The following is a 24,757-nucleotide window of genomic DNA, read 5'->3' on the forward strand; positions in this document are numbered from 1 at the left end:
GTTTGTGCTTATGGGCCAAATATCAGTTCAGAGTACCCACCCTTTTTGGAGTCCCTGGGACGAGTGCTAGATCGTGCTCCATCAGGGGACTCCACTGTTCTGCTGGGGGACTTCAATGCTCACGTGGGCAATGACAGCTTGACCTGGAGGGGTGTGATTGGGAGGAACGGCCCTCCTGATCTGAACTTGAGTGGTGTTTTGTTATTGGACTTCTGTGCAAGCCGCAGTTTGGCTATAATGAACACCATGTTCGAACATAAGGATGCCCATCGGTACACTTGGTACCAAGGCAGCCTAGGTCGCAGGTCGATGATAGACTTTCTAGTAGTGTCATCTGCCCTGCGGCCGTATGTTTCGGACACCCGAGTGAAGAGAGGAGCGTTGCTGTCAACTGATCACCACCTGGTGGTGAGTTGGATCAAATGGCAGGGGAAGATGCCACGTAGAGCTGGCAGACCCAAACGCATAGTGAGGGTCTGCTGGGAACGCCTGGCAGAAGAACCTGTCAAGACGGTCTTCAACTCCCACCTCCGGCAGAGCTTTGACCGCGTCCCGAGAGCAGTGAGGGACATTGACTCCGAGTGGGATTTGTTTCTCTGTGCGATAGTTGAGGCGGCTGTTGCTAGCTGTGGTCGCAAGGTGGCCGTTGCCAGTCGTGGTGGCAACCCCCGTACCCACTGGTGGACACCAGAGGTTCGGGGAGCCGTCAGGCTGAAGAAGGAGGCCTACAGGGCGTGTCTGGTCTGTGGGTCTCCAGAGGCAGCAGACGGGTACCGGATTGCCAAGCAGGGTGCAGCAGTGGCAGTTGCCGAGGCAAAATGTCGGGCGTGGGAGGAGTTTGGTGAGGACATGGAGAAAGACTATCGATCAGCTCCAAAGAGGTTCTGGCAAACTGTCCGGCGCCTCAGGAGAGGAAGGCAGCAACTCGCTCACACTGTTTACAGTGGGGATGGGAAGCTGCTGACGTCAACTGGGGCTATAGTCGGACGGTGGAAAGAATACTTTGAGGAGCTCCTCAATCCCACATATGCGCATTCTGAGGAGGAACCAGAGCCGGGATACCTGGGGGTGGACTGTCCAATCTCGGGGGCAGAAGTTGCTGAGGTAGTCAAACAACTACACAGCGGCGGAGCCCCGGGGGTCGGATGAGATTCGTCCTGGGTATCTCAAGGCTATGGATGTTATAGGGCTGTCGTGGTTGACACATCTCTGCAACATTGCGTGGTCATCGGGGGCAGTTCCTGTGGAGTGGCAGACCGGGGTGGTGGTCCCCATCTTTAAGAAGGGTGACCTGAGGGTGTGTTCCAACTATAGGGGGATCACACTCCTCAGCCTCCCTGCAAAGGGCTACTCCAAGGTACTGGAGAGGAGGGTCCGATCGATAGTTGAATCTCAGATTGAGGAGGAGCAATGTGGTTTTCATCCTGGCTGTGGAACTGTGGACCAGCTCTATACCCTTGCAAGGGTGATGGAGGGGGCATGGGAGTTTGCCCAACCAATCCACGTGTTTTGTGGATTTGGAGAAGGCTTATGACCGTGTCCCCAGGGGCACCATGTGGGGGACACTCCAGGAGTATGGGGTGGGTGGCTTTCTGTTAAGGGCCATTCAGTCCCTTTACCAGAGGAGCGTGAGTTTGGTCCGCATAGCCGGTAGTAAGTGGGACCTGTTCCCAGTGAGGGTTGGACTCCTCCAGGGCTGCCCTTTGTCTGTTCATAACCTTTATGGACAGAATTTCTAGGCACAGCCGTGGTGTGGAGTGTGTCGAGCTTGGTGGCAGGGGAATCGCGTGTCTGCTTTTTGTGGTCCTCCTAGCTTCATCCACCTCTGACCTTCAGCCCTTGCTGGGTAAGTTTTCAGCCAAGTGTGAAGCGGCTGGGATGAGGATCAGCACCTCCAAATCTGAGACCATGGTTCTCGACCGGAAAAGGGTGGCTTGCCAACTCCAGGTCAGGGGAGAGGTCCTACTTCAAGTGGAGGAGTTTAAGTATCTTGAGGTCTTGTTTACGAGTGAGGGTAGGAGGGATCAGGAGATCAACAGGCAGATTGGTTCAGCATCTGCAGTGATGCAGACGCTGAGCTGATCTGTCGTGGTGAAGAGGGAGCTGAGCCAGAAAGCCAGGCTCTCGATTTATTGGTCGATCTACGTCCCAATCCTCACCTATGGTCATGAGCTTTGGGTAATGACCGAAAGAACGAGATCGTGGATACAAGCGGCCAAAATGAGTTTACTCCGTAGGGTGGCCGGGCTCAGCCTTAGAGATAGGGTAAGGAGCTCGGACATTCGGGAGGGACTCGGAGTAGAACCGCTGCTCCTCCGGATCGAAAGGAGTCAGTTGAGGTGGTTTGGGCATCTGGTCAGGATGCCTCCCGGACGCCTCCCTGGGGAGGTGTTTCGGGCATGTCCTGCTGGCAGGAGGCCCCTGCCCCAGGACACGTTGGAGAGGTTACATCTCCAATCTGGTCTGGGAACGCCTTGGGGTCCTGCTGGAGGAGCTGGTGGAGGTGGCCGGGGAGAGGACTGTTTGGAGCTCCCTAGTTGGGATGCTGCCCCCGAATAAGCGGAGGAAGATGACGACGACGATGATGACTGCTTTGACCTATTTTGCAAAGACATGTAACAAACACAATTTTCTGTAACATTCACACATGTAGAGGTAGACTAACTGATGGACGTTTCTTGTGAGGAAAACACTGACAATCAGTGCTGCTATAAAAGCAGAGAAGAGCAGGAAACAGATGGACGGGGGCTGTAACAATTTATTTTTTGCTTGTCATACACTGCTAGTGTGTTTTGCCTCCTCTACTTGCCACCACAAGAAGCATGGAACTACATTTGGAGCGTAAAGCAATATAAGAACATGCTAGCAAAGCAAAACAAGATCAAATTTTCCGCTGGTGCTTCTGGGCATCTGTTTTCTAACCACGTGTTATTCCATTCACGGCTGCTGATAAACCAGGTGAATGACTTGCGTCTGCTGATTTCAAGGTCACCACAATCAAGACCGTGAAGCAGATTGATGAGTTGGTGGACATTGGCACCGACACTCCGGTCTGGCAGCGCTACAAACTGAAGATTATGAGTCTTTCCCAGCAGGTCGGTGAAATTCCTGAAGCTGCCAATGTTGTTTTGGTCATATCAGCCTGTTATAATCAGATCTGATGTGTTGTAGCCTCTTCTGATGTTTCTAATTAACTATTGAAAGCAAATGGTAGCAACTTCTATAAACCTGCATTACGATGGTTACTGAAAAAGAGGCAGTTTCATGTCTGAACTGCCTGCAGGAATTCCTGATTTCTAAATTCACAAGCAGTTTATATAATTGTCCTGCTTTAAAAACTGCTGCAGCATCACTGTTATGAGCATGAAACTTTCAACCCAATTGATGCTCAGTTATGATCTGCATTCAGCCTACACCCTCCACCCACCCACCTGCCTACTGACTAAAATAAAATAAGAGTTGGAGCTTGGAGTTTTTTTTTTATTTTCATAGAGGTCACTAGAAATCAGAAATCAGTTATCCAGTTTTACAGTAAATAATAATATGTATCATTTGGTAATTTTGTAATAATTAACAATAAAATTGGCACCCACCATCTGTAATACTTAAATTATTCACCAGAGGGCAGATGCATCAGGTTTTTAAGGAAATTACCGATTCTAATACAAAAATTGAGGTTTTAGACTAAACACTAGGGGTAAGTCCAACAATAGTTATCTTAATAATGACACCAAATCAATCAAACAGACCTTGTAGTTACAGAAATATACTCATTAAAGTTTGGGTATGTCATCTGTGCCTCAATTCAATTTAATTCAATTCAATGCAATTCAATTCAATTAAAATACTTTATTAATCCCAGAGGGAAATTGATTGTTGTAGTAGCTCAGAATAAAAAGAATAATCAAGTCGTCAAAGAGTTGTGTATTACAATGGCTGTTGGCAGGAAGGATCTACAGTAGCGGTCAGTGTTGCAGCGAAACTGAAGAAGCCTCTGACTGAAGACACTCTTCCGTTGTCGGACAGTCTTGTGAAGAGAATGCAGGGTTGTCCATAATTTTCTTGATTCTCTGGAGAATCCTTCTTTGCATTATCTCCTCCAGCGGTTCCACAGTCGTCCCCAGAACAGAACCAGCCTTTTTTATTACGCTGTTGAGCCTTTTCAGGTCCCTGCTTCTGATTCTACTACCCCAACAGTATATGGCTGAAGAGATTACACTCTCAACAACAGACTTGTAGAAGATCTGCAGCATCTTGCTACAGACATTGAAGGACCTAAGCGTCCTCAAGAAGTGCAGTCTGCTGTGTCCCTTCTTGTAAACGGCTTCGCTGTTCTTTCTCCAGTCCAGTCTGTTGTCCAGGTGAACTCCAAGGTATTTGTAATCCTCAACCACCTCCGCTTCTTCTCCCATGATGGAAACAGTGTTTGACTTCACCCTGTTTCTTCTGAAGTCTAAAATCATCTCCTTTGTTTTGTTCACGTTCAAGGTCAGATGATTGATTCCACACCATGCCACAAAGCACTCCACCAGCTCTCTGTACTCAGCTTCCTGTCCATCTCTGACACACCCGACAACTGCAGAGTCATCTGAGTATTTCTGTAGATGACAGGTCTCTGATTTGTACTGGAAGTCTGAGGTGTACAGGGTGAAAAGGAATGGTGAGAGTACAGTCCCTTGTGGTGCTCCAATGTTACTGATCGCCTGGTTTGATGTGCAGTTCTTCAGCCTCACAAACTGTGGCCTGTTTGTCAGGTAGTCTTTAATCCAGGCGATAGTTGAGGCCCCACCTGTATCTTCTGGAGTTTCCGGCAAAGTACATCAGGCTGAATTGTGTTAAATGCACTGGAGAAATCAAAGAACATGGCCCTCACAGTGCTGCCTGCTTTGTCCAGATGACAGTGAGTTGGTTGAAGCAGCTGGATGATGGCATCTTCAACTCCAACTCCATGGCGATAAGCAAACTGCAGCGGGTCCTGATATTTTATAGTTTGCTTATTCAGGTGGACCAACAGGAGTCTCTCCAGGACCTTCATGATGTGGGATGTCAGGGCAACTGGTCTGTAGTCGTCATTGACTGATGGGTGAGTTTTCTTTGGAATTTGAACAAGGCAGGATGTCTTCCACAGGACTGGGACCTTCTCCTGGGCCAGGCTGAGGTTGAAGAGGTGCTGCAGAATCCCACAGAGCTGCTCTGCACAGGCCTTCAGTACTCTGGGGCTGACACCATCTGGACCTGCAGCCTTATTCCTGTTCAGTCTCCCTAGCTGCCTCTTCACCTGACTTCTAGAGACAGATAGGTGGGAGGGGGAGGTAACTGGGGCAGCAGCATCTCCTGACTTGGTTGAAGACAGATTTGTAGAACCAGAAGAGTCCATGACTGCGTTAGAGGAAAAAAGAGCTAGCAAGTGAGAGGAAAATGTTGGATCAGAGGAGGATGGGTTGTCTGATTGGCTGGGGACAGGCGAGGAGGATGCTGGGTTTGTTCCTGAACTGAACCTATTGAAGAACTTGTTCAGTTCATTGGCTGTGTCCAGGCTGCCTGTGATCTTCTTCATCCCTGACCAGACATCTCTGATATTGTTCCTCTGTAGTTTTTTCTCCAGCTTCTTCCTGTATGCCATCTTGCTGTCTCTGATCTTGATCTTCAGTTGCTTCTGTATACTCCTCAATAATTCCCCATCTCCCTCCTTGAAGGCTGTTTTTTTACATTTAGCAGGTTCACTGGTGATCCAGGGTTTGTTATTAGCGAAGCATCTCACTGTTCTGGTGGGTATGATGTTGTCCACACAGAAGTTTATATAGTCAGTGACACATCCAGTCATGGAATTGATGTCCTCTTCATATCCTTGGCAGAGAGTCATCCAAGCTGTGGTCTCAAAACAACCCTGCAGGGCTTCTTCAGGGTTCTTTGACCATTTTCTCACAGTTCTTCTTGTCACAGGTTGCCTCTGAACAAATGGTTTGTATTCTGAGCAGAGAAAAACAAGATTGTGATCTGAATGTCCCAGAGGAGGTCTTGTTTTGGACATGTATGCATTCTTTACATTTGCATAACACAAATCCAGTGTCTTGTTTTCTCTGGTGGAGCAGCTGACAAACTGTTGAAATGTTGGAAGTGTAGCAGAGAGTAAGGCATGATTAAAATCACCAGATATGGCCACAAATGCATTGGGGTGCTGGGTTTGTAGCTTAGCGACAACGGAATTGATGGCATCACATGCATTTTCAGCAATGGCTGAAGGTGGAATATTAACGGTTGCCAAGACAACACTGGTGAACTCTCTTGGCAAATATTATGGGCGACAACTTACTGCCAAGAGTTCAACATCTTGGCTGCAGAGACGACATTTAACTGAAACATGACATGGATGGCACCATCTGTTGCTGACAAGCACTGCCACTCCACCTCCTTTTCTTTTCCCGCTCCTCTTCAGATCTCTGTTTGCTCGTACAGTCAGGAATCCAGGCAGGGAGACACTAGAATCGGGGATATGGTCCTGCAGCCACATCTCAGTGAAACAAATAACACTGCACTGCCGAAACTGGCTGAGTCCTTGAAAGGGCTTGGAGTTCATCCATCTTGTTGGCCAGTGATCTCACATTGCCCATTATGATTGATGGAAGAGATGGTTTGAATTTCCTCTTTCTCTGTCTCCATTTTGCTCTCACTCTGCATCCACGCTTCTTGCGTTTTAGCTCATTTGGCATTTGTGGCTTCAGTTGAGGTATTATTTCAGCCTTTCCAATGTTAATCAGCTGCTCCCGATTGTAAACCAGCTTGTTGCCATGGTTAGGCATCATAACAAATGCTCAAAAAGTGAAAAAATAAATACTCTAAGCTTCACAGCACCACAAACAGAAAAGTGAAAGGTCCAATAAAATACAATTTTTCTTAAGACGCTAGAAGAAAAAATGTCCAAAAAAGGCTAAACTTACATGTAGTTAACAGAGCTACTCTAACATGCAGCCACCCAGAGCAGCGCAAGAATTGGAATCACGAATGAACCTTATTTTATTTTTAAAAATTGCTTTGGGGTAAATTGTCTTGATTGATTAAATTGCGATTAATCTAGATCAATTCAATACAAAGACCCTGATTAATTAGATTAATTTTTAAAAATTCAGTCCCACCCCTACTAAAAATACACGCATTAATGTAAAAAACAAAGTTTGAGTTAGACTGCCCAAGGGCGCCTGTGGCTACATAGTAGCTTACCATCACTGGCAGTGTGTGAATGAGAAAGTGCATGAATAATGGAAAGCGCTTTGGGTGTCTTGAAAAGCACTATATAATAAGCCATTATTTATTATTATTATTTGTGAAACTAGTTTCTTCTTCACTTGTTGCAGATCCGTAACAACATCCTCGCCTGCTTCAGCCCAGAATATAAAAGGACGACCTTCATGCTCATGGCTGTTTGGTTCAGCATGTCTTTCAGGTAAACTAACCTTTCAGCTGATCCATTGGTGTCTCATTTATATACATCATGATCAACTCCTATCTCGTCTGTCCCGACTTTGCAGCTACTACGGCCTGACGGTGTGGTTTCCTGACATGATCAAGTACATCCAGAAACAGGAATATGAATCACGCACCAAGACGTTCACTAAGGAGCGAGTAGAGCACGTCACCTTTAACTTCACCCTGGAAAACCAAATTCATCGCGATGGACACTACTTCAATGACAAGTAGGGCTTATTTATTCCAATACTTAAAAATGTAAATGATGCAACACAACTAAAAAAAGATAAATCTGTGCACAGGTTCCTGAATATGAAGATGAAGTCCATGGTGTTTGAAGACTCTGTGTTTGAGGAGTGCTACTTTGAGGATATCACATCCACACACACATTCTTCAGGAACTGCACCTTCATTGCAAGTTTGTTCTACAACACAGGTAAAAGAGACCCCCTTAACGTCCTACATGAAGCCTGATTTATACTTCTCCATAAGCTCGAGTGTGGAGTCGCACACACGCATTGAAGATGTTTTGCCTTCAGACTTCTCTGTGACCTGGGGGGTGTTGCAAAGCAATTCCCCACTAGGAAAACAGAGGGTGTAGTGCTTTTAGGGGTATCCTTCCACCATTACAGTCATGTACCCGATCAGAGATAGTGTTTTTACTAGTGTGCTTCGATTGCGTTTACGTGTTTGATGAATTTGACCTTCATTCTGGCCACCTCTAAGCCCACGTTTCACATGATTTCTGTCCACGAATAAAATTCTTGCTGCATATCTTTGTACTCTTTCATTCACGTTAGTATTTACGGGATTTTTCAATTTGTTCTGTGTCTGCTACTAAATATCTTCGGCTCTGTCTTTATTTGTGAGGGGGCAAAGGTGACAAAGTTTAAGGAAGCAACGTCCTGACCAATCACAAGCTTGCGGTCTCCATCACTTTGAACGGATAGTAAAAAGTTGGACATGACTCCGACAGGCTCGCTGGCGCATAATGGCGTTGTGTGCCTCTGTTCCCACACAGATGGACAAGTATAAATCAGGCTTTATGTTATTTGCATTTCTTTCTTTTCTTTCACCTTTTTATGCATTTTTGAAACGTAGCAAATAATTAGATGGCTGACAAACATGTTGATGTTGTTGCTTTGGATTACCAGGAGGTTGGTGGTAATGTCTACGAACTGCTGTGTTGTAGAAACCACCGACACACACCATTTCAACTTTTACTTTTAAGGAATTTTACGTCATTTGTCATTTAATAGTGTAAATCTTAGCAGTTCAGTTGCCCTTCCACTGTCTTACTGATTGATGGTTTATCTCTTGAGGTCCACGTGGCAGGGGTGAGGTTGTGCTCACTCCTCACCCCCTGCCATCTGGACCTCAAGGGATAAACCATCAGTCCTGCTCAATGGTCAACTTTCCTGGCAGGATCACGCGATAAGACAGTGGAAGGGTTATAGCTGTGGTCCATAGCGTGATGCCATCGAGGAAAGGAGGAGATTTTGATGTTTTACTCCTCCTCTCCTTCTGAATGGAGCTAACAGCCTCATCTTGTACCATGCATGCACACACAAATAGTCTTGTAGTGCTAATGGACAAATAATGTGTTTGATACTTTTCTCCTCAGAGATGCCTCATTCTAACTGCTGAATTATCTTCTTAGCCTTACTTCACAGGTTTTAATAAAATATGTAGTGTTCATGCAGGAAATCATCTAAAATGGGCAGGAATTAGCCTCCACAACAGTTGTATCTCTCTCATAGTTAGCATGAAGTTTACAGACCGACATTAATTCAATGAAGGTTGAGTTAGCCTTCAAGCTATGTTGGTGTGCTAAGCTAACTGTGTATCAGTGCCTCACCCCCTAGTGCATGCTGGGAACTGGGGCACATTCTCATTGATTGACAGCTCCCTCTTGTGGATATGCAGCTCTACTGTCAGCACTCTAGACCTGTGTAAATGATTTGTTTTGCCATAAAGGCGAGGGGAATAGCGGAAATGTAAATTATGAAAGATTACCTACTTTATGTCATAGAACAATGCCAGATAGTCAAATTCAAGCATTTTTAAGCTACTTAAAAAAATGTTGAACAACATACCACAGCTTTAATAATCTAAATCTTAGGAAACACAGTAAAAAAAAACATCTTCATTATTAAAACTAACCACATCCTTTTTTGTTTTGCTTCTGCCAACTCTCACGCACTGAGCGTGAGACACGCGCATTTGACCCTCTTCACACGCTCTCACGCCACACCTTCAATCTCTGACCCTAAAGGTTGGCTTATGCTTGACGTGTCCGCGAGGTTCGCACGGCTCCACGCGGAAAAATTGCGTAATTTTAACAACCACGCCCCTCCACCGCGCTTACGCAAGGCCCCGATTTTCTGCGTCGCGCACCAAGGAAATTTTCTAACCACGCAGACGGTCGAACACGGAAAAACATGGCGGACTGGCAAGAACTAGTTATGGCAGAGTTCATAAATACAGACATTTGTATGATTCAGCTCTCAAAGATCACCGTGATCAACATGTTGTTATTAATTCTTGGAGAGAAATGTCACAAACGTGCGTGCCTGGTGAGTGGAGCGGTGATCAGATGAGGATCCAAACGCGGGGAGGAAAAAGGCGAACAGGTGAGTCTGTTTAACATAGGTTTATTTGAACACACACTGGACACTGAAACAATGACTCGACATGGAACACAGAACAGAAGGGGTTTAAATACATGAGGAGCGGGAGCTATGGTGATTGGGAAACAAGAGGCAGGTGGGAGCAATTAACGGAGACACAGACTAAAACCTAAGAGAAGACAGGACAGGGCGTGACAAGAAATAGCTCGCACTGTCGGAAAAGACGAGGACACTGTTAAAAAATGCTGGAATGCCATGTTGTAAACAACAGTAATTTCGCCTTCTACTATGGTGTAGTGTTGGATGCATGACGTAGAGCTCCATGCTGCCCCCTACAGTTTGGGAGAATATTGGCTCACCGCAGAGACAAGCCGCATGAACCATAAACGCTGCAAGTTGTGAAGTGCGTTCCATCCGCGAGCCGCATCACCAAGCGGAAAGTAAATGCGTCAAGCATGAACCAAGCTTAAACCAGCGCCTGTGCTCCCCAAACGCGCATCACGCACAGTGCGTAGGGCTTACGAAAAAAACAAACAAGAAAAACAGATGATATTAATTATAGCATTAGCTGCTGAACAACATGCACACAAACAGCACTTAAGTAATAATTTAACCGGCGTTATTTCACACACAGAATCCCATATGTATAATCCATGCCGATGTGCTTTTTTCCGCTCTGGTTGTGAGATGGGCGGAGCGGTGAGCTCCACCTGCTGTTGATGGGATGGGCATGCCCGGTTCTTTCTCCCAGAACCGTGAGCTGCTAAAATGACATGCTTTATTTAGAAACCAGCCGGTGTTGATGGAGCTTCAGTCCCGAATGTTTTTCTTTTGTTTTCACTCATCAGCCACCGATCCTTGCTCACAGCAAGCTGGGCTTTCTACCGTGGTGACTCCCTCACACGTTCCCTCTCCTACATTAGTTGGTGACACGGTGAATTAAAACATTAGGAATCCTAGTATTTTAATTCACCACTTCACCTGTGTGTTTTTCCTGTTTGTGAGATGAACCCCTCCTCCTTAAGCTTGGTTTCTGCTTGACGCATTCACTTTCCGCGCGGTGATGCGGCTCGCGGATGGAACGCGCTTCACAACTCACCTCGTTTATGGTTCGTACGGCTTGTCTCTGCGGTGAGCCAATATTCTCCCAAACTGAACGGGGCAGCATGGAGCTCTACGGCAAGCATCCAACACTACACCATAGTAGAAGTAGAAATTACTGTTTACAACACGGCATTTCAGCATTTTTAACAGCGTTCTCGTCTTTTCCGACAGTACGAGCCATTTCTCTCCAAGAATTATTAACAACATGTTGATCACGGTGATCTCTGAGAGCTGAATCATACAAATGTCTGTATTTACGAACCTCTGCCATACTAGTTCTTGCCGGTCCGCCATGTTTTTCCGCGTCCGTCTGTCCGCGTGGTTAGAAATTTTCCGAGGTGCGCGTTGCGGAAATTCTGGGCCGTGCGGAGGCGCGGTGGAGGGGCGTGGTTGTTAAAATGACGCAAAATGATGCAACTTTTCCGCGTGGAGCCGTGCAGACCTCGCGGACGCGTCAAGCATAAACCAACCTATAGCCAGGTTACTGGTACGGAAGGCTGGAAAGGCCAAAATTCCTCAAATGGGTTTTTTCCCCCCTACTGGCTGAACTGAATTAATAGAATAGAATAGAGTAAATGTTATTAATCCCACAGTGGGGACATCCACTCATTACAGCAGCACACACACTTAGAGACACAGATTACAGTAAAACTGATTCCAGCCATGTTTGCTTTGATAACTTCAATAACTTCATGCTGATGACCCACATGAACATAATCCTCTGTTTAGTGGATGCAATTACATCATTAAAGTTAGCTTAACATGATAGATTGTTTTCTTGGCAGGAAATAATAACTAATGAATGACTTGATATTGCCCACCCCTATGGAATTTAAAACATTTACATTCATTATAATTAAAAGTTCCATTTTTGACATGTAGCTGTAACTCTTTACTGCAGACAGACAGAAGATAGATAGATAGATAGATAGATAGATAGATAGATAGATAGATAGATAGATAGATAGATAGATAGATGTTTATGTTTATTCATTTAGCTGACGCTTTTATCCAAAGCGACTAACAATTTTTATAACCCATAGGGCATGTTGTGATCTGTGGGGGAAACCGGAGTACCCGGAGGAAACCATGGGGAGAACACGCAACTCCACGCAGAAAGGTCACAGCCGAGTTTCGAACCTGCAACCTTCATGCTGCGAGGCAACAGTGCTAACCACTGCGCCACCATGCAGCCTAGATAGATAGATAGATAGATAGATAGATAGATAGATAGATAGATAGATAGATAGATAGATAGATAGATAGATAGATAGATAGATAGATAGATAGATAGATAGATAGATAGAGTGAAGGAGTTCAGGGGAGATGGATGTTAAATTTTCCTCACGAAAAGAAAATTTGTATGAAACAAAGGTCAGTTCCTTTACTGCCTGTGCAGTAAAGTCAGAGGTACGGAAGAGGATTAGGGCCACTGAAAAAAAAGTAAAGAAAGAGAATTCTGACTTTTTTCCCAGAATTCCCTGTCAGAATTCCAAGATTAAAAGTCAGAATTCTGAGAAAAAAGTAAGAATTCTCTTTCCTTTCTTTTTTTTTGTCTTGTCAGTGGCTCTAATCCTCGTCCGTACAGAGTAGAAATAAATAAATAAAATGTAGAGCGCAAAAAGTCTCAATATTAATCCCCCCCCCCCCCCCCCCCCCAAACGGGTCCGCTCCCAACCCCATCTCACTCTTGGTTGGATGCCTAGAAAGATTCAATGGTGTGCAGGCTTTGAAGAAAAAATTTCTGTGGGTTTTTTTTCCATCTAGAAACTGAGCTGCCAAACAAAAAAGGACATAATTGAAAAAATAAAGATCACTGACTTAGAAATCAGTCAGGAATATCTGACCATGTTAAGAAAGAAAAGAATAAAGACAGATGAATGTATTTTTTCCAAATATGTCAAACGTCTTGATGACTTTTTTTTCCTGATCTTCTTATCTCAACTGGCCAGGAGTAAGCTATTAAATCTCATGAATAGAAACAGTTTAGCAGCAGAGAGAAAACAGAATGGTTCTGTTACTGGTAACCATGGGTTACGCCCCAGCAGCAGCTCATCTGGTTTCCATAGCAACACAAACAAATCCAAGCCCCGACATTTGTTAGGGTCGAATGAGAAACAGAATGAAATAGGGATGAACGTGGAAACAAGCGGACCCGTGTGGGACACAGACCCATTTAGGGCTAATAGAATTGTGGTTTTGAGTTCAGATCAGCATGTCGGAGAACACATCTGAGAGGTCTTTGCTTTTCTCCCAGACGTGGCGGATTTATTTCAAAGTCTTTTTGATTTCTGAAGCCAGTGAGGCATTCTTTCACGTATGTGTCATTCGAGCATCAAAAATATTTATAATCAACAACTTAAAGCATTTTAAAGATGCTGGGATTAATTACTGGTGGCGTGAGAATAATCTAATCAGTCACAGGCAGCAAAGACAAAACAGTAATAAACAATTCAATAAACTAGTTAAATATAGGCAGCTTGGGGTGTCTAATGTAGCAAACCAAAAAGCTTGTGCCATCTCCGACCTGCTTTCCTATGCAAGAAGTAAAGAAGTAATGGCCACGAAGATTTGGTTTGTTCTGAGAACATCTGGTTTAACCATCGACATATATACTGGACAATTAGTGTCCATAGGCTCCATATTTCGTCCCCGGCTCTCTAGGAGAGATGAGGAGGGGAGTAATAAAAGTGGTTTGTGGGTGAAATAATAATCAACGTGCTGTGTCACTTAAAAACCAAAGAATTTTATTACAAAACACGGGATATTTACAAAGAACCTAAAAACAATACTAAATACAACACCGAAGGAGCAATATTCAAAAAGGAGATAAAGTAAAGCGCCAACCCAGAAGGGGAGGGGGATAAACAACCGAGAATATCAAACTTTATACTAAAAGGGGAGATCCGAGGTCAAAAGTCTAAAGCCAGTCCGAAGTCAAATTACCAAATGGTCTAATCTTATTCCAATTTCCAAAAGTCAAATACCAAAGTCTAACGAGCTGTATCAAAAGCGAACGGTGAGAAGAGAATAGTGCAAACTCTGACGAGTCGACACCACCCTTGGACCTTCTCCCCGAACTGGTGGCTGGGAGCAGCTTTTAACTGCTGCCAAGTGATCATCAATGATTTGGAACAGCTGGGCACTGGGAGACAGGCGAGACAAAGGCCACTGAGGCCATCTTGTGGCCGAAAAGGGACACGGCACGTAGCACTCCAATTATAAGTTTTTGTGCCAAAATGGGAGGTTCCCACCACCGCCATTTTGACCGTGTCAAAGGTTCCGTCAAGCCCAGACAATTCCAAAAAAGGGAAAAGAGGTGGAGCTGAGGGTGGGGCTGTAAGGCTGGGATCAAATGACAACACCCTGCGAACCTAAGTGATGTAGCTACAAGCTAACCCAAAGCTAACGCGGAGGTGGGAGGTAAGCTAACGGAGGTAGCTACCAAGCAGAGTTAACTGTGCACAACACCGGAGCTTCAGAGTCAGAGATACGCCGGGCTGACCGCTGGGTAAAATCGGGTGGAACACAGAGGTTTCCATCCGAGAGCTCCACAAGCTGGCAGCCGCGCAGCAGACAGGCGCCGCTGCGATCAGAGATGCACCGAGCTGCCTCTGAGGGGAGTCCATACCGATAGTCGGAACCCAGCTCCACCAACATGTCATATTTCAACCCAATTTCAAAAATGCAGCGTTATGTTAAATGCACAGGGTTTTACTCTATTAAATAAAAAATTCATGGTTAAACAGTACATGTTCAAATGGTAGTTAGTGAGCTCCTTTGATAAGCTCATATATAAATAAATATAATTTTACTTACAGAAAAAAATTTAGTGGAGACTCCTTGGATGCTCTATTTGTGCAATTAATACCACAGCAAGTCATTTTGTCCATCAATTGCACAAATAATATCCAAAGAGAATGCACAAACGCTACAACTAATGGTCTAAGTTGAGAGACTGAAAACCACTGAACAGTTTTAAGGCGAGGCCGAGGCTCAGGCTGAGGCCTTTTCCCGGAGCTAGCTCTGCGGTCACGTGGGTCTGATGCTCATTAATTATTCAGAATTTTAGGCATTTAATAAACTTAAACAGAAGAGTGACAAAAAATTCACCCCCCTCAGAGTTGTTATGAGTGTAAACTAGATCATTTAAACCTAAAACATGTTTTGGAACCAGGCTGTAAACATATTTATTTCTGCTGTGAAATTGGTATTTTTAACATGGGAGTCAATAAGGATTTGCTCGCTTCTGACACCAGCCCCCTAGCGGACGAGGGTGGAACTGCAATTTTTGTCAATTCCTGTTTTGCTTCATATCCAGATCCGAATTATGGGGGCTTGGGTTTAACGCGTCACAAGCTTAGACACACCACCTTAAATGTTCATGTCCCAACCTGCTTCATCATCATCAATATACCGTTGCTGTGGTAATGCTAACCGTAGAACAATGCTATCCCAAGCTACTGCTAAAGCTAGTCCAAGCTATTGCTACTGCTAGCCTGAGCTTCTGCTAACATCCTTGTTGGACGTGAGGAAATCAACAAAGAAGAATGTTTGAGCACTCATGTTCTAGAATGTACTGAAAATATCCTGATTTTGAATGAATTACATCCATAGCTTACGATTCAGCCCAACGGAGTACAGCTGCACATTCCCTTGTCCATGCCCCCCACCCTTGTCCGATGAAGCTGTGTACACTTACTTTTCTGCAGCTCATTAATATTCATGTCCTGGTCAAATCAGCAGGAAAAACCAGTCTAGGGATTTAATATGGGGCTGTGTTTGTCCATTTATCGGGGCTCCTGGGGCATTTAGAGCCCCAACAAAATTTGTGTGCCATACAAAGGCTCAAAGAATGGTTTTGAATTGTGAAAAAGTGGTTTTAGGAGACCTTTAAATTTTTATTTTCTCAAGATCATGACTTCTTTCTGTTTCCTTTTAAAGCTAAGAAATCAGACAACTTACACCTGAAATTTCCCCATTATCTAGTTAACCCTAATTATTCTCAATGTTTTATTGACACAAATGGAGACTTAAATAGGACACCACTAAACAGAAATAAATTCAAAAATAATTAGTAAATGGTTTGAATAAAAAGTTAAACACTAGCAGCTCATATACTCCAATATTAACATCATTACTTTTTATAATAACAATAATTTCCTTTATATTATAGCCTTCATTGCTTCAAATAAATGCAAGAATGTTTTTATGGGTAAATGCTTTAATACAGTTTTTTTCCCTTAACCTTTAGTTTTGTCTTTTCGATTAAAATTTTTTTCTTCTCCAGCACATTCCACAGATTCTTAGTGTGGTTTAGGTCTGGACTTTCTGATGACAGATTCAGTGTGAAAATAACAGTTATGCTCCATTATTTATCTCCTGGTTCAAACTCAATAAATCTTAATCATCTAAGTGAGACAGTTCCTTAAACCACAACAAAGAAGTGAGACTCACTTCATCAGCTTGGCTTCAATAACTTTTATGATAGGAAAGATAGTCGGTATAAAAATAAAACCTTTAATCTGGTTTCCTCTCAGATTTGTTCAAGTACAGGTTCGTCAACTGTAAACTGGTCAACAGCACGTTCCTCCACAACAAAGAGGGATGCATACTGGACTTCAGTGACGACTTCAACAATGCCTACATGATATACTTCGTCAATTTCCTCGGTACGCTGGCTGTGCTGCCGGGGAACATTGTGTCTGCCCTACTAATGGATAAAATTGGCCGTTTAAGGATGCTCGGTATGTACGTCATATACGCTTTTGGCCCTAGGGTGTTTTTCCTTTAGAGTAATTATCTTTCTTTTCTCTACTCAGCGGGGTCCAGCATCATATCCTGTGTAAGCTGTTTCTTCCTGATGTTTGGGAACAGTGAGTCTGGGATGATCGCCCTCTTGTGTTTGTTTGGTGGCATCAGCATCGCCTCGTGGAACGCCCTGGACGTCTTAACGGTGGAGCTCTATCCCTCGGATAAAAGGTAGCAGGAGAACAGCTGTTGTTATTCGTTTGATTCTAGATTTCTGGTTCGTGGACATTGTATCATATTACCTAGTGTCATTTCATATCGAATCACACTGTAGTGTAATGCACTGTATTTCATCAAATCATATCAAAACACATCCATAACGACTGTAAAAAACTTAAATGACAAGTTACAAATAATTTACTTTCTTTGGGATTAATAAATTATCGTATTGTATCGCATTGCATTGTATCATATCGTATCGTATCGTATTGTATCGTATTGCATCGTATTGTATCATATACAGTAGCATCATATCATTTCATATTGTATCACATTGTATCGTATCGTATTGCATTGTATTGTATCGTATCGCATCATATTGTATCTTATTGTATCACATCGTATTGTATTGCATAGCATCGTATCGCATCATATCATATTGCATCGTACCGTATTGTATCGCACCATATCGCATCGTTTCGCATTGTATCGCATCGTATTATATCGTATTGCATCGTATTGCATTGTATCGTATCATATTGTATCACATCGTATCGTATCGTATTGCATAGCATCGTATCATATTGTATCACATTGTATCGCATCGTATTGTATCGTATTGCATCGTATTGCATCGTATTGCATCGTATCATATCATATTGTATCACATCGTATCGTATTGCATAGCATCGTATCGCATCGTATCATATTGTATCACATCGTATTGTATTGCATAGCATCGTATCGCATCGTATTGCATTGTATTGTATCGTATTGCATTGTATTGCATTGTATAGTATCGTATCATATTGTATCACATCGTATCGTATTGCATAGCATCGTATCGTTTCATATTGCATCATATCATATCATATTATTTTGTATCATATTGTATCTCATCGCATTGTATCATTTCATTACATATTATTTCATATTGCATAGTATTGTATCATGGCACACCGTAGTGCATTGTATCACATCGTAATGTATTGTATCATATTGTATTGCATTGTATCATAAAGCATCATATCGTATCAAGATATTTTGTTGAAACTCTTCACTAAAACAGTATTTGTCCCTCTGTATCTGTTCCCAGAACCACAGCGTTTGGTTTCCTGAATGCCCTCTGTAAATTGGCGGCTGTACTGGGCATCAGCATCTTCCAGTCATTTGTTGGCATCACCAAGGCTGTGCCCATCCTATTTGCCGGTGGCGCTCTCGCCGCTGGCAGCTTCCTGGCAACAAAATTACCAGAAACAAGAGGCCAAGTGTTGCAGTAAAACAGGATGACCAGCAGTGGGCAGCAGCATTTAGCTGGAGTGAGTTGTTTGAGAAACCCTTACATCCCTGAGAGCTTCAGCGTTGCCCGTCTGTTCTCACAGCAACAGTAGAGACTGACTTCCCCATAGTAACCCCAGAATCCTTTGAAATGTCTTTACTGATACACAGAAATCATAAAAAGTGGAAAAATATTTGAAAAATACCTGCAACATCGTAACATCTTGGGCTCAGTTTTAGTCAGGTTTGGTAACAATCTAATCCTACTGTATGAGGAGAGTTTGTGATAATAAATGGAAATGTGCAGCCAGAATGAATAGCATTTAGAGTTGGACGCTGGAGACATAAATTAGACAGAGAATATTATTTTCTGGGGTAAAGATGGAATTCATTATCGTCAGTTTACAGCTAAGATTAAAGTATTTTTTATTCTTGTGCATTTTTGAGCACCATAATTAGCTGCTGCTGATATTAGTAGTAATATTTTTATTCAGGCTGACCCTGATAAATCTAAAAATGGTTATTTTTCTTTGAAAAGCCCCATAGCCTTTGACCACTGCCTGTCCCATTAAACAAGGTTAAATCTCTCCAAATACAAGTTAAACATTCCAGAAAATCTAAATTTACCCAAATTATTATCACCAGTAGATGCATTTCACAGGATTCTCTGTGATACATGGGAGTAGATGGACACAGATCTTCAGTGTTAAAACAAAGTTTACTCTCCCTATTGTGTGGCAGTTTGAGGTGTTTATGAGTAAAATGCAGGAACGTCTGTGAGACGGATTTTTGTCAGCTGTTTTATGTGAGAGAAGAACCTAAAGTGCGATAATGATTTTAGCTGAGTGTGTCTGTGTGTTACTCACGAGTGTAAATGTCTCTGCCTTTCGTAAACACAGTCGTGCGATGATGTGTGTGTGTGTTTATACATCTGTTTTTATGCTGTGTGAGATAGAAATTCGTTTAAATTCCACCGTTCTGTGTGACAAAAGCAGGAAAACAAATTGTTTCTACGTAGCTATGAAAGAAGATTGGTCTCACGGGAAATTAAATTTTCCAACAAAGTGAAATACGCAACATACGCATCTCACGTCGGAATTTAGGCGGGAGAAATCAATCTAACAGCATTGAGCTAATCACATCCTGCTGCTTTGGTCATGTGACACACTGTGTCCAAAAAATCCATCTGATCCACAGAGACAATGAGGTTTTTCTTGATCCAGAATCGATTGCTCATGTCTGTTTCAAGCTCAATCTTGAGACATCCATTTATCACAACTCATTCCTCAGTAGGGTCGTGTGGAGCTAATGGCTAACTCCAACTGTCAATGGACGAGAAGCAGGCAGATACCCCCGCCCCCCACCTTGTTTTATTTTAAGTAATGCTCTTTTTCTAGATTTATTTTTCTTTTTTTTTGGACAAAAATTAAGATTAAAAAGTCAAAAAATTAGGCTTTTAGTTTAGGCCTATCCCTATTTATAAAATTCTAGCCATGTTTTTTATGAGTTTGCAAGCTTCTGAACAATACAATCACTCTACTTCCCTCAATAAAAACTACCCAAAAATGAAACACATACAGAATATTTAGGAAAACTAAATAATTTTAAGTAAACATATTGAAATTTTGTATGCGCTTCTCCTGAGTGGTGAGTCTGCTTTTTGTGTGCTCGTGTTCACGCATTATTAACAACTAGTTTTCCAACTGAGAGGCTCATGGGGGGGGGGGGCAATCATTGCCTCAGTGTCGCTCTCTCGTTCCTCCAGGCATGACGCCTTTTTTCCAGGTATTTTTAACAGGAGATCTGGTTAAAATAAGTCTCCACCCATGGTGTCACTCCCACTTTAACTGGTCAGGCTTAGAGCGTGTCACATCCTAAACTGTCCGGGTAGAAACAAGTCCCGAATCATGCTGTTTTCAGTCTTTCTGTCAGAAAATGTCCTACAGATGATTATGTGACGTCTCTGCTTTGGCAGGCATGATCTAATCTTTCGTGATATTGTATTATCGCATCACCCAATCCTGATTTACAACCATAAGCACAAATAGTATGGGACCAAAAAGGAGAAGAGTTGAGATCTGAATGATCAGTGGTTCACAAGGACATTTTTATTTTAAGGGCTCCTGTTAAATCGTTCTTCTCTGCATGCATTTTCAAATCTTCTACTACCTGTTGGGACCTTAAACGATCACAGAACAATAAGTTTATTTCTCTACAGTCGTACATCTAGTTGTGTTGACAATCAGTGAGTGAGTGTATGGGCAGAGAATACAGTTGCTTGGATTGTGTGTGTGTGTTACAGTACTGTTATCTAGGAGACACGAATGCCATAAAAGCAAAAATAAGAAAAAGAAAAAGTAGAAAAACAATAATAATGAATAAAACACAATTATTTAAAATGTAGTTATCTTTTTTTCTATTTGGTCTGAATATTCCCACCAAAAAAAGAAAGCAAGTGAACTCTAAAGTCGATCCTTAAAGAAACCGCAAAATTACAAACGAAATTTCAGAATAAGAGTTTTGACCATTTAACTACAAATGTAGAAAATGACAGATTTCTTACTTTTATGGCATTTCTCAGACTCCCAACATCATTGCCTCCTTAATGAAAAACCTTGTTTACTTCTGTTAGCATAGCTCAAGGTAAATGTTTGTGCTAAGCTAACTATTTACCAAACACTTTCCTCGGTAAACTCGTGACTCGTTCTCCCAAATGAGTGAACGTAGGAACAGTTTTGCTTTGTTGCGTGTTTTTGAGTCTGTCTGAGCTGACAAAACTGTTACTTTTTTTTAACTGTTATTTTATTTTTGGATACATTTTAAAAACAGAAAGAAAACGTATGCAGTTTAGAGTTCATTGTTTATTTCCTTGCGTAGAGTACGCGGGTGCTCGCCGAAGCCAGTCACGGAGAGACGTTGCCGATTCCTCAGTCCAAAAGGATGACTTCACCCTCCAAAATCTCTGTATTCAACTGAAGTTGACGCATGTTTTGTGTCGTTTTTGTCTGATTTCTTGGATGTCCTGTATGCCGGTTGTTCTCACCTAAAGCGGGAACAGCTGTTTCATTGTTGACAGATTTATTGCTTGCAGTGATTTTTTTCTTTAAAATGTGGGGTTAAAAATTGGTGAAAATGTGTTCTGAAAGTAAGTTAATTGTGACTGTGCTCCTTGTTTCCCTTGGACCCAGATTACTTTTATACATATAAATATATATAAAAAATATATAGTATAACAAATATTCCTGAATATCTGGGAAGATGCCTAGAGTAAAGCATTTTGTCGTAGATAGCCGAGGCTGGGAAAAGGCAATAGTGGCAGTGGGAGCCAAAAATGTGCATAAGTCTAATTTGTGCTTGTTTGTGTAAGTTTAAAGGACAAAAAGTAGAAGAGCGAGCAATAAAGTGAAAGCTTTCCAACAAGTCTGATGGAACAAGGTTAAAATCCCCAAAGGGCAAAGGTCGTCTAAAATTAAAGCTCCTGTCCAAAATGTAAAATTATACCATTTATTACTATGTGTAGAAAAGATGTACAAAAAGGTTTGTAACAATGACCGTAGTCAAAATAAGCAGCAACCACCACATCAAGGTGATTCAATGGCATGATTTTTGTCTAATCAACTTCAAGTCATATTCAGATGAATTCCTAAGAATCCCAGAAAAACGTCCATCCGCCGAGAACTCCAGGAATCCCTCGCTGTTGGTGGGACAGAGGGATTTCTCCATTTGTGTTTTCTTTAGTTTGACTCTGGTCGGTTTATTAAATGAAACTAAATGTAAGTTCGCTTCAGAATTCAGTGTACCGTTTGTGGAAACTGTAAATGTTTGTATGTGAAAGTATGGAATTTATGGAAAACAAAAAAATCCAGAATAACTCCAGAACAGTTCAACCTGAAAACAAAAAAATCTATTGTGTGTCATCTTTGTTTTTTTAAATGAAGGCTGAAAATCTTGGTAAATTTAGTATTTATTATGGGTATTGAGAATATTTTAGTGATGCTGAAAAGGTGCTGTATGTATTTTCTGTGAGAATTGTTCATCATGCTGGGTTTAGCACTTTTGTGCCCATTTCCCAGTTCTATGAAGAAAATTATAAAATTGTAATGGAAATAAAACCTGGAGAAAGATTTTGTATTTGGATTTGTAGATCAGATTCAGTCTCTGGTCCATAGACCTGACACCCATCCTTGTTTCCCAGTTCTACAACATCCCAAAGTTAAAGTCTCAGTCGTCACACACTGGTGAAATTATATCTTCATGGGTATGACCCAACCAGGATTTGAACCCCAATCACCCAGACCCATGGGTGAACACTACCACTAGGCCACTAAGAAGGTCCAGGCCACTGGAGTCCAATTAACTCTTGAAACCAGTATGAGATTAGAATCTTGTGAGTGTCTTTAGTACAAAATCAATGTTAATTGGTAAAAAAAATAATCAAACTTCCAACTGAAAGAAAACCAGATTTTATTAACACAACTCTTACAACATAATGGGATAACAAGCAAAAGAAGCAATCCCACACTGGTTGTGTTTGTTTCGAGCCATTTTGACGTACCCCTCGTTTCCATAGTCTTCACCCCAACTGCAAGAGATATTTTTTTTAAATCATTGGCATGTTAATGAGAAACTTAATCACCAACCTGTTTTTGACCAGCCAGTAGTCTTGTCCTTTCTCAGTGCCATATCCCACAACCAGCACTCCGTGGTTCACATGGTGGGAGCATGTATGATCCTTATACACGCCTGTTAGACCGACACAAGGTTTGATAAAAAGTATCCCCATAAAGGCAAAAAAAATGTTCTTAAAAAAAGTACTGACCATGATGGTAGAAGAGAAACTTGGGCCTGGAAGCGTCAATGGCGACAGAGATGGGGCCAATGTTAGCCAAGCCTACTTTCAATGCAAACTCGTCCCCCTTTGGTAAGAAGGCATACCCAGAGCAGTTGGCAGCTCGATACTTTGGGTCATACTTGCATTTGCCTCGCTGAAAGTATAATCTTTGTATTAGGAGGCTTTATCACAAGTATTACACCCCCTCGTAGAGTTATGGACTCACCTTTCCTTCATAGGGATAAGCAGCATCAGAGTTGATGCCTTGGTTCTTCATGACATAGTGGAAGGCGTTGGACATGAAGCCGCCCCTGCAGCCATTGTTCCCATATTTTAAGGAACAGTCTAGAAGATTTTGAGGACTGAGTGACATCAAGGTGCCCTTGGTCTTCTTTAGTTGCCCCTCCAGGGCACCCACTGCACTAAATGCCCAACAAGAGCCACAAGAACCCTGGAAAACAGGATTGTGAAAATGCAAGAAAAATCTTTCTGCACTTAGATGAAATTGGACCTCACCTGTGTTTTAACTGGAGTGACCCACCCTTCATCCCTCCAGTCCAATGAATGTGGAAGAGACATATTAATATTAAATAGCTTGTACGACATCCTCTCCACGTCTGTCGGCACAATCGTTCCAGTGAGCGACCCAATGACCTCCTGAAATGTCTACTTAATAGAAGAAGCCACTGTCATTGTTTGGGAGCTTCAAACACTATGGTCCAATCGTCTGTCCAGATACTCAACCAGGTCCCCCAGGTGGTTCATCGCCAGCTCGTAGGTGTGCAAGCCCAGGGATGTTTCTAGGTTGTGGACGTTTATCATTTCATAGTTTTCTTCCCATAATCGCCGGCGGCCCAATTCCTCAACCTTGCAAAAGGCAATGAAATGTTTCATCTCATTTGCAGGATTTAAAGATCAAGAATTATTTGAAAAATTAAAAATATAAACTAAAGAGCAGAACCCTGAAAGGGCTAGTAAAAGACACCATCACCTGTTGGGAATACATTTTGTTATAGGTCTTCTTCCAGAGCTCCCACTGCTGATCCAAATGTGTGACGGACAACACAGTACCACATAGTACTGTGAACAGCAGGATGTAAAACATTTTCAAGAGCTCACACTGAATTGTTCAAAGAACAGCTTGTATTTATCAGGTCTCTCTCTACACACCTGCAAACAATCACACCTTCTTCTTCTTCTTTTGTCATTTAATTGGCGAGTGGCAACCAACTTTCAGGTGCATTTCCGCCACCTACTGAATGGGAGTGTGAGTTGATGTGGGGATCATCTTACTAAGCTTCCATTCTTCCAACCTTTCCCTTTAATTTGTATAAATGTCTTCCTTTCACATCCCTTATCCGTTGTTCTCGCCATTCATCCAGAATCTGCTGTCTAAGAACTGATTTCACTTCTGCAACACAATATGGAACCTCCATCATATCCAGTTTCGTTGCCTGCTTTGCATAATAATCAGCTATTT

General features: G+C 42.5%; 2 protein-coding genes across 4 annotated transcripts in view; one reads left to right on the forward strand and one right to left on the reverse strand.

Annotated features, from left to right (window-relative positions):
* LOC139064252 (synaptic vesicle glycoprotein 2A-like) overlaps positions 1 to 22,570 on the forward strand; it is a 37,233-nt gene extending 14,663 nt beyond the window's left edge. Inside the window, exons 7-14 of one of the 2 annotated variants that reach the window (XM_070547417.1) lie at positions 2,988 to 3,095; positions 7,353 to 7,441; positions 7,527 to 7,691; positions 7,767 to 7,900; positions 16,739 to 16,945; positions 17,021 to 17,180; positions 18,265 to 18,487; positions 21,324 to 22,570. In XM_070547417.1, the coding sequence (XP_070403518.1) occupies positions 2,988 to 3,095; positions 7,353 to 7,441; positions 7,527 to 7,691; positions 7,767 to 7,900; positions 16,739 to 16,945; positions 17,021 to 17,180; positions 18,265 to 18,448 (1,047 nt within the window). In that variant the 3' untranslated portion in view covers positions 18,449 to 18,487; positions 21,324 to 22,570. Of the gene's footprint in view, positions 1 to 2,987; positions 3,096 to 7,352; positions 7,442 to 7,526; positions 7,692 to 7,766; positions 7,901 to 16,738; positions 16,946 to 17,020; positions 17,181 to 18,264 lie in introns of both variants that reach the window. The other variant, XM_070547416.1, reaches the window with a different exon arrangement.
* Positions 22,571 to 22,893: 323 nt separating this feature from the next.
* Positions 22,894 to 24,427, reverse strand: LOC139064254 (cathepsin S-like). 2 transcript variants are annotated; one of them, XM_070547424.1, is made up of 7 exons: positions 24,269 to 24,427; positions 24,022 to 24,144; positions 23,794 to 23,943; positions 23,504 to 23,728; positions 23,266 to 23,431; positions 23,087 to 23,189; positions 22,894 to 23,028 (listed from the first exon to the last, which is right to left on the reverse strand). In XM_070547424.1, exons 1-7 carry the CDS (start codon positions 24,380 to 24,382, stop codon positions 22,926 to 22,928), a joined length of 984 nt encoding a protein of 327 aa, XP_070403525.1. In that variant the 5' UTR covers positions 24,383 to 24,427; the 3' UTR covers positions 22,894 to 22,925. The 2 variants fall into 2 exon arrangements, with proteins under 2 accessions (XP_070403525.1, XP_070403526.1); XM_070547425.1 differs by lacking the exon at positions 24,269 to 24,427 and having other exon boundaries at positions 23,794 to 23,946; positions 24,022 to 24,112.
* Positions 24,428 to 24,757: the final 330 nt, after the last annotated feature.

Source organism: Nothobranchius furzeri, chromosome 19 (genome assembly GCF_043380555.1).
Source record: "Nothobranchius furzeri strain GRZ-AD chromosome 19, NfurGRZ-RIMD1, whole genome shotgun sequence".
NCBI lineage: Eukaryota > Metazoa > Chordata > Actinopteri > Cyprinodontiformes > Nothobranchiidae > Nothobranchius > Nothobranchius furzeri.